Source organism: Terrapene carolina, unplaced genomic scaffold, assembly GCF_002925995.2.
Source record: "Terrapene carolina triunguis isolate 2854851 unplaced genomic scaffold, T_m_triunguis-2.0 Scaffold84, whole genome shotgun sequence".
NCBI lineage: Eukaryota > Metazoa > Chordata > Testudines > Emydidae > Terrapene > Terrapene triunguis.
Genome location: NW_020664435.1, coordinates 1,220,345 through 1,230,836, shown reverse-complemented (window position 1 = coordinate 1,230,836; position 10,492 = coordinate 1,220,345). Strand labels below are relative to the sequence as shown.

Below are 10,492 nucleotides of genomic sequence, written 5' to 3'. Positions count from 1 at the left end.
TAATTAAGAAAAGCCAGTGTGAACTACAGAAATGATGACCAAATGTAATGCAGTTCTTTGGTGCTCTACTCGCTCTACGGTGTACATGAAATGCATTGTATTTGACCATTTTGTAAATGTTACAATATGCTAAACAATGTAAACTCCTTTCAGACATTCAATGTCTGGCTGGGGTGCTGCTACATAATACCACCAATTTTTACTAGCATTGCTTTGAAGACCCAGTGCACAGCATGAAAAAATAAAACATTCTTGCCCTTCCCAAAATTAGGAATCTGCAATATATTTTATTCTAGATAATAAAATTCCACAAAAGTTAGTTCATCTGGTCAAAAGTAATCTTTTGTACAGAAATATTCTAAAGCACGAATTTGCCATTATTTCAATGGCAATGGGGACACAAAATGGAAAAGCTAATAGCTTTAAAGAATGTAGAAGGATATTTTCTTATGTGCCAATTTATAGTTTTTGTAAATATTGGACTTGATTTTAATAGAAAACAAGATTATTGAGGGAAATTAACAGAACAGAGTAAATACAGGAGACAACACAACATATTAAGTCCTGACAAAAGCCAAAAAGTCTAATGATGAGGAAAATTTTTATCAGACAATAATACTGATTAATTTAAATTTGCATCCAATTATTTAAACATTTTCCATTCTTTATTGCATTTTGAGATCTAAGAGTCACACTTAAAATAAGAAATGCTAAAATATTTAAGGTAATTGTCATGATATACTACTAATAACGGAGATAATGTATACAAACTATTTATTTTCAGTTAGAATGTAAAAACTCAGAAGTAGACGTTATAATTTACCTTTGTTATATTAAAAAAGAAGATTGTCTGCTTGTAATATTAACATATTTCTATGGGAAAAAGCTGCCTTACAAATCTAGTTGCTTTTTAAAAAATCTTGCCTATAGGAAAACAAGATCTTTTCAGTTTGATTTTGAGCCACAACTTTAACCATATAGCTTAAGACAAATAGGTGTGGGTTTAAAATCATAGTTTAAGATCACTAATTTTCAGTGCATCTTTGCTTTGTACAAGCCTTGGAACATGTGAAAGCTCCCTGAGGAGTTTTCAGCATCAAAACATTATTGCTTTGGTTCTGTTTCAGACACACAGAAGTATGCCACATATCACATATTTTAGATATCACAGAAGGTCAGAACAAGAATTAACATTTCGCAAGCAAACAAAAGCTTCTCTCTCTCTCTCTCTCTCTAGTTTAAGTGCAGAATATGAAATTTCCAAGTGCTACATTTACACTAGGATCCAGATATACATTTTAATTTAATCCAGATCTTCCATAGTAAAATTATACGTGTAAAAATTACACAATAAAATAGTCTATTATGTTGGGAAAGAAAGATGTATTGGCTAGCAGCATGCACAAAGACCATGCATTGTCATACCATCAAGCAAACACAAAATTAAAATGTAATAAATAACTGCTCATAAAGCCCACTTTAAAATATTAAGACAAAAAATGGGGTTCATTGAAATAAGGTGTTCACAGCTCTGAACAGGAAGAATGGTGTTGTCAAGTAGATTGAGCTATTAAGTCAGGTCATTGTCAAATGACATGACAACAACTAGTTTGACTGGAGGTACACAGCAGTCCCTCCTTGGGGTTCCGCTGAATATTCACAGATATAGTCTTTTCACAGAGAGGTAGTTGTAGCACATTATTTTTCAAGTTCTTACTCTTTATCCGTTCCAACTCATTTGCTGTGTCTGACATGTGGTCAGAAAAGAATTTTATGCTGCCCAAAGATGAAGCTGGGTTTGCACTCCCACTAGAACTTATGCACATTTTCCACATTGATTTCTCTTGCACTTTCACACTGGAAAATGACAGATTGTTTTGAGGATCAATAATGTATTTAGTGCTGCCATGAATCTGGGAACCTAAGCAAAGGCTCATCAATTTTAGGCTTTCAACAAGGTCCCCTGCACTTCTAGAAGATAACTGCATTGAGTTTCCAGATCCAGCACATCTACGAGTAGAACCTGAAGTGTTATTAGTGCTACCACCGGAGCCCGTGGAGGGACTTCCCCCACTTTTGTTGTTATCACTAGGGCTTGTTTTGTCTACGCCTCCATTTCCATTGCTTGGTTTGCTCTGTCCACCACCATCTCCTTGGTTTCCAGGTGGCCCTTCACTACTATCCCGTCTATGCCAGGAGTATGTAAACCCACTATCTTTATCTAGCCGTCTCCTACTTTCTGAGTCGTCATCACTAGTTTCTGAGCTACTGCAACTAGACCCCCGACCCTGGCTTTTCCTTCTGTGGTAGCGCTTATGCACTGTGCTAGGTGAAGCAATATTCATTTTTAACCTGCTAAGCTTTGGGGGTAAGTTCTCATCCATGTCAAACTCATCATCTGACTCCCCTTCCTCAAAGATTTGATTGAGGACTGGTGCACTCTTCCTGGAAGTGAGACGATTTGTAACTGAAGGCTTGCGGCGCAAAACAACTTGAGTTGAAAGAGAAATGGGTTTCTTATCTTCTTCATCTTCCTCTTCATCTTCTTCTACTCTAAACAAGCACTTCCGCCCACTAGTAGTGGGTTTTAAGCTCACTGAAGGAACCACTGAAAGTGCTGGCCCAGCTAATTCAGGGATATCCTCTTTCTTTGCTGAATCGCCAAGTGCCTTACTTCTGTGACCATTGAGAACATTTTCAGCAGTGCGAGCTGGAGACTGAGGAACAGTTGCATGGGAGAGAGGAGAAGCTGTAAGGTCATCCTCCAGGTCCTGGGGTACATCGATTTTTGTTGGCCATGATTGCCTAGGTAAGAGATTGAGAAGGGGGGGAAAAAGGAGTAAAATTAGATTTGATTGACAGCTTAAGAATACACAATATAAAATCTTCACAGTATATAGAGATCATAAAGGCCACAGCAGTTATCCTACTTGGCAAGCCAGTACAATTTATAAATATCAATTTTAAAGAAAACTGATAAGTATAATTTAAGTTGGTTGCTGCCAATTTAGAGATCTGAAAAATCCATGACAGCTCTCAGAAAACAAATTGAAAAAAACTTTCTTCAAAGTCACAGAAAACACTAAATCAAATGGTTTGTGGGAGGTCTAGAATCAGTAGGGACTAAACAGGGAGGGTCCTATTCTTGGAGCTTTTCAAACACAATCTAAGGATGACGGTATTGTAGACAAGGTTAATCTGGAGCTTTTTCATTCTTCCCAGTTTTCAAACAACAACATAAAAGCCATATTTGCTCAGACACATTGATAGTTTTTGTCTTCTCATTCACATATTTTAAACCATTCATTCAGAAAAAAAATGACATTTTCAAATGTCACAGTCTCTTTTTCTGAACATATGGTCTAAGTTTGCTTTTACAAAATTGCCTTTACTTAAAGTATATGAATACAGCTGATTAGAAATTTTTTACCTTAGAATTTAAGCTGTAACACAGTTGATGTACTGCCATTGTCTAAATCAATTTCTGCTAGTCATTTCACTATTCAACCAACAAGTCATATGAGTCCAGGCACCAAATAAAACATGATACTTTCAAAGACATTTTATCTGTAAGTGAATGGAACTTTGAATGTAATACGACTGTATTCAGCACAAACCTCAAATCAAAGCAGTTATGAAAGAAGTGACACTTTAAAAGGTTGCAGAAGAGTTTTTCAACTAAAGGTTGGGCGAAGCTAACAGGCGCAGAGGAGCACACGGTCAGGACAGACACATCCATTAGAGGAGTATTTATTAAAGGGGTTACTCCAAATCACAGTAAAGAAGAGAGGATAGAAGTTGATAAAGTCCAGGTAGGAACTGAATAGAAACAGTCAACAACAAAAAGAGTCCCATTCAATTACATCCCATGAAGGTAGATAAATATTAAGATCGGTGAACTTAGGATACTGATATAATTGACATCACAGAAACTTGGTGGAACAAAGATAATCAATGAAACACAGTAATACCAGGGTACAAAATATATAGGAATGACAGAGAAGGTTACGCTGGTGGGGGAGTGGCACTATATCTGAAAGAGAACAAAGAGTCAAATAGAGTAAAAATCTTAATTTAATCACAGTACCATAGAAGAGTCACAAGAGTGAAATACCTGCAAACTGCACAGAAACTTTAAAAAAGAGGCTCAAACTAAATGTATACCCCAAATAAAAAAACAAAACAGTAAGAACGTCAAAAAATGCCATCATGCTAAACAAGAGTAAAAGAGGCAGTTTGACACAACAAGACATCTTGTAAAAATTGAAAGTCAAATCCTACTGAGGAAAATACAGAGGAGCATAAATTCTGGCAAGTCAAGTGTAAAAGTTTTTTCTGGCCAAAAAAGAATTTGAAGCGCAACTATAAGAAGACACAAAAACTAACAGCAGTTTGTTTTTTTTAAGTACATCAGAAACAGGAAGCCTCCCAAACAATCAGTTTGCTCCTTTAGCACTGAACGATCAAGGTGCTTAAAGGAGCATTCAAGGAAGACAAGGCCATTGCGGAGAAGCTAAATGAATTCTCTGCATCGGTCCTCACTGCAGACGATCTGAGGGAGATTCCTACACCTAAGCCATTCATTTTAGGTGACAAAGTTGAGGAAATGTCTCAGATTGTTACAGACTAACACGGCTACCACTGAATCAGCAAAAAAAAAACCAAGGAGTCCTTGTGGCACCTTAGAGACTAACAAATGTATTTGGGCATAAGCTTTCGTGGGCTAGAACCCAATTCATCAGATGTATGAAGTGAAAAATACAGTAGCAGGTATAAATACATGAAAGGATGGGGGTTGCTTTACCAAGTGTGAGGTCAGTCTTATGAGATCAATCACTTAACAGCAGGATACCAAGGGAGGAAAAATAACTTTTGAAGTGGTAAGAGAGTGGCCCATTACAGACAGTTGACAAGAAGGTGTGAGTAACAGTAGGGAGAAATTAGTATTGGAGAAATTAAGTTTAGGTTTTGTAATGACCCAACCACTCCCAGTCTTTATTCAGCCCTAATCTGATGGTATCCAGTTTGCAAATTAAAATTCCAGTTCTGCAGATTCACGTTGGAGTCTGTTTTTGAAGGTTTTTGTTAAAGAATTGCCACTTTGAGGTCTCTTATTGATTGACCAGAGAGGTTGAAGCGTTCTCCTACTGGATTTTGAGGTTATAATTCCTGATGTCAGATTTGTGTCCATTTATTCTTTTGAGTAGAGACTGTCCGATTTGGCCAATGTACATGGCAGAGGAGCATTGCTAGCACATGATGGCATATATCACATTGGTAGATGTGCAGGAAGTTTTGGAACAAACTGATAAATGAAACAGTAATAAGTCATCCCACAGCTGTCCCGTTCCATGGGGCTGGCTGGGCTCAATTCCCCTCTCCAGGGTTGGCCTGGCCCCACTGATGGGGGGGCAGGGAGAGAAAGAGAAATATGGCCAGGGCAAATCTGAGTGAGTGGTACTGCAACCCTATGTGCCACGGCCAGGTTGCAACGCCTGGAGCAGGGAACCAAACCCCATCAGCCCCAAAGGACAAGAGCCGCTTCAACTGGGACAGGGGTTTTGCAGGACGGTCCTGCAAAAACCAGGACTGTTGGGAGGTCTGAAAGTCAGTGCTATAAAACTTAATCTTTTAAAAACATCTGTCATTTGAAGGCATATTCAGGGTTTTCAGTTTATGGTGCTATGTTTTTTTGACTGTTCTAACAGTAAACACTGAAAAATTTGAGTATTCTATTTGGATTCATTTTGAAAAATGCACAGATTCTTTCATCTTAGTTCATGTAAAATAAGAACAGGGTATCCTGGGAGTGTCAGAATGAAAGGCCAAGGTACCACAGTAGGAGAGAAGTAATCTCTTCAGCAGCAAGATAAAAATGAACACTTAACTGCATGCAGCAATAAACTGCCAGCCAGTGCAGCACAAGCATGTTTCCTGCAGCAAAGACCACTAAGTGAGCTCAGTAAGTGAACTAACTGAAGTTTTCAAATGGGCTTTGGAAGAAGCTGCATACAGCGTGTAAGGCCACCAAAACTGTAAAGCTAGATCAGAAACAGCAGGCAAACTCCTCCAGTCAAGGGAACTGAACTAGTGTTAACTAGTTCTTCAAATGTATCCCCCACTCTACAGCAATTTCAGGCTTGTATGGGTTGAATCTCAGTTAATTAGCCCTCAACTGCACCAGTTGGCTTCAATGAAATAGGGATATAAAATGGAAAGATATCACAACTCACATTTCCCCATTGTTCTTCCTAATGACTCCCTATATATGTTGACAAAATGGAATCCTGCATGAGAAAACCCTTGGAACAGAAGAGCAATTGCCCAATACCATCCTTGCAAATAAAAGTATGGAGACTCTCAGGAGTATCTTCATTTCCACCCACTAGAGTCCAGACCTGGGTTAACAATTCTGAAGGCAGGCAACAGATCAAAAAGAATCAGCACAGGCACCTGATTTTCATCCATCACTGGAAGGAGGTTAACTACCACCACTCTCTACTATACCTCAGCCTTAAAGACACAGTCACTGGGGAAGGGAGGGAACCAAAGATTTAAAGAATACAAATATTGATGGAACCACCTCAGCACAACCTCCATAATCTTTCCAAAAATGATAATCAAGACAGGGCAATAACTCAAAGATGATTCTCAAAGTCAACAGATCCTTGCTCAGGGAACCTAACAGCAGCAGGCTTGCTGCTTAAATCTCACTCAACACGTTAACGCCACCAAACAAAACTCAGAGCTGAACATTTTAAATATAGCGGAAACTTTCAATTCAGCACATTCACACTAAAATCCTCTCCGTTTCTTTCTTCAGCATGAATTTGAACCTAAACTTGAAAATGCAGAAGAATTAAAGGCTTTCAGGTTACTTGAAGGTCTGCAGCAAATGGCAGGCTGGGTGAACAAACCGATACCAGCTATATACACAAAAGCAGAAGCAGATTTCTCCTATCTTTGCCACATGAGATGGAGCTACCACAGATTTCAGGAGCCTTGCTGACTGTTATTACATTTTTTACCCCTGAGGGAATTCTGCACCAAAAACTTAAGCGTACAATTTTTTTAAATTCTGCAAAATTTTTCAAATTTTATTTGTCAATAAATAAATGTGGTTCCAGCATGGCAGTGGAGAGCAAAGGCCACTGGCTGCATTAAGGTGGGAGATCACCCTCAAGTCCCCACCTCTCCCAGTACAGGGACTCGGCAGTGAGGCTGCACCTGACCCTGACACAGTGCAAGGCATGGCTGGGCAGGCTCAGTCCAGCAGGATCCAAGTGTGGGGGGATCCAGGTGTGCGGTGAGAGGTTTCTGTGTGGGGCAACCTAGCTGCAGGCAGCTCAGTGGGAGATCTGGCTGCACAGGGGCTTGTTGTGGGGTTCCGGGTGCAGGGGCAATGGGACTCTGCAGGGGATCCAGGGGATCATGGTTGAGCTCAGTGGGGGGTCCAGGTTCAGGGGAATGGGGCTTGAAGGGGTGGGGGTCCAGGTGCAGCTGGTTGGGGCTTAGTAGGGTTGGGGGGCTTGTCGGAAGGATCCAGGTGTAGGGGTTAGGGCTTGTCAGGGTGAGGGTTCGATGGGCCTGCTTAACAGGGAGCCCCAGCTGCTGGCGAGGGGACGCCGCATGCCGGGCTCCCGCTTCCCCCCTTGATTCCCCTATTCCACCCCTCCTCCTTCCCCCTGACCCTCCACCCCCTTATCCGGCCCCACTGCCGGCACTCACTGTTCCACAGAAAATAGGAAGGCTCCCAGCACACAGAAGGAGAGCCCAACTGGCACTAAGACCCAGGAGGCTGTGTTCAGCTGCAAAGTCAGCGGAGCCCAAGACACAGCCTCCGAGAGCTGGGCAGCTCTGCGTTTGCAGAAAGGGGGGAGGGGACAGTGGTACATAACCCTGTGTACCCCCCCCATGCCTCATCTCTCCCATAACCTCCCCCCCATTCCCCCCCAAAAAACTGCACACGGTCACGCCCCCACCCCTATGTGGCTTCCCTTTGACTCCCTGCCATTTTCTGCAGGGAAAAGAAGGAAATCTGAGGGGGTGGGGGGAGAGAGACTGTTTTCTGCAAGCACACAGTCCCGCAGAATCCCTCCAGGAGTAATTTTTAAGAGGATTATATAGATCAGTGTTTCTCAACCTTTTTGATATCAGGGACTGGCTTGCTGCCTTCCTAAACTGTGTCACGTAAATCTCAGGGACCAGCACCCGTCCACGGAACAGTCGTTGAGAGACGCTGACAGATAAACTAAACTTACTGATCTATGTTGAAAACATTTTTATTACTAAAAATCAGTTTAGCTAAGAAATAAATCAAGTAGATTGAAGATAGCCATTTCCACATGTTTCCTTAATCAATAAATACATCTAACTTATTTTTAAAAAAATCTCAAAACTTATGTCCTTTTTAAGGGCTTCATCCTGAGAAGTACTTGAATTAACCTAGATTTACTGAAGCCCAGAACACAACCTGACAATTAAATCCTTATGCAAACATCAGTTCAGCTTTTCCTTTATGACAGATCCCCATCAGCACTGGAGTGCAATTAGGAAATTACACCATCAGAATAGTTTTTACAAAGTGGAATTTAATCAAGTGTAAACACCACCAACAGAAGGAAATCATACCAAATCGTTTCTCTATCAGACCTAATACAGGTATGACACTCTGAACATGACCTTCCCATGGAAGATATGGACATCTATTCTGAAGCTTGTTTATATTTCAGCTGCACTTCTCCCAAGACGTTTGGAACAAGCAATGAAAGAATATTTTTCTATTTTTTTTTTTAACAAAATTATCTTGGAATTTCAAAACATTCTGATTAAATTGACTGAATCACTGAAGTGTCTAAATTCTCACCTGAACTGAGCTTTGATGTTGCTAGGGCTTGCAGATCTGGTTTGAATTTCTTTCTCCTGTTTCTCTCTCAGAATCCTCTCAGCTAGTAAGAAGTAAGTAGCAGTGATGTGATTGTATTTGTTAGTTTCCAGGGCCCTAAGGGAAACAAAGAAAAATGGAACACATCACACATCAATGATTTTCTAAAACTGGACACATAGCCGACACAACTTAGAGTGCTTCACACGGAAAAAAAAGTTCCTGAAAATAGAAATTAGTATTTTTGACTTCTTGAAACATGGCTTTTGGTTTATTAGAATCTGGGCAACCAAATATGGCAAGTTCAATAATTAGATTTGGATATATTTAGGAAAGCATCCAAAGGCTAAAGTTTTCCTTTGTTACACATATTTAAGCAATAACAATAATCAAATATGAGTTTGTGTTCCGATAATGGCCTCTCCCACTGACAGATAAATGCTGAAGTGAAGTGGAAACATTTAGTTTTGAAGCAGTTGGAGCAAAATCTCACATTCCCTCAGGCCTGGTCTACACTAGGAGGTTATGTCGAATTTAGCAGTGTTAAATCGAATTAACCCTGCACCCGTCCACACAACGAAGCTATTTAGTTCGACAGAGGTCTCTTTAAATCGATTTCTGTACTCCTCCCCGACGAGGGGAGTAGCGCTAAATTCGACATGGCCATGTCGAATTAGGGTAGGTGTGGATGGAATTGGACGCTAATAGCTCCGGGAGCTATCCCACAGTGCACCACTCTGTTGACGCTCTGGACAGCAGTCCGAGCTCGGATGCTCTGACCAGCCACACAGGAAAAGCCCTGGGAAAATTTTAATTCCTTTTCCTGTCTGGCCAATTTGAATCTCATTTCCTGTTTGGACATCGTGGCGAGCTCAGCAGTACTGGCAACGATGCAGAGCTCTCCAGCAGAGATGACCATGCAATCGCAGAATAGAAAGAGGGCCCCAGCATGGACTGATCGGGAAGTCTTGGATCTGATCGCTGTGTGGGACGATGAGTCCGTGCTTTCGAAGCTGCGATCGAAAAAACGGAATGCGAAGATCTACGAGAAGATCTCCAAAGCCATGACGGAGAGAGGATACAGCCGGGATGCAACGCAGTGCCGCGTGAAAATCAAGGACCTGAGACAAGGCTACCAGAAGACCAAAGCTGCAAACGCACGCTCCAGATCCCAGCCCCAGACATGCCGTTTCTACGAGGCACTGCATTCCATTCTAGGTGCGGCCGCCACCACTACCCCGCCACTGACCGTGGACTCTGACGATGGGGTATTGTTGAAGGCCGCTTCCTCGGAGATGTTTGCGGACGGGGAAGATGAGGAAGGAGATGAGGAGGACGAGGCAGTCAACAGCGCTTACAACGCTGATTTCCCCGACAGCCAGGATCTCTTCATCACCCTCACGGAGATCCCTTACCAACCCTCCCAAGGCGTTAACTCTGACCCTGAATCAGGGGAAGGATCAGTCGGTAAGTGTTTTAAACATGTAAACATTTATTTTGATCAGAACAGGAATGGAATATTAACAATGGGTTTTTCATGATTACTTTGCCCTAGGCGCTTTACTTTTTAGTCCTTGCCAGTGCAACTACTGCAAAAGTATCTCAAAA

The 10,492-nt window shown here is 41.3% G+C and overlaps 1 protein-coding gene across 1 annotated transcript in view; it reads right to left on the bottom strand.

The window, feature by feature from the left end:
* Positions 1 to 1,234: 1,234 nt before the first annotated feature.
* The window catches only part of SNRK (SNF related kinase), an 82,871-nt gene continuing 73,613 nt past the window's right edge, over positions 1,235 to 10,492 (bottom strand). Inside the window, exons 6-7 of the mRNA XM_024224301.2 lie at positions 8,867 to 9,001; positions 1,235 to 2,805 (exon numbers count right to left, since the gene is read on the bottom strand). Coding sequence (XP_024080069.1) covers positions 1,587 to 2,805; positions 8,867 to 9,001 — 1,354 coding nt within the window. The 3' untranslated portion in view covers positions 1,235 to 1,586. The remainder of the gene's footprint in view (positions 2,806 to 8,866; positions 9,002 to 10,492) is intronic.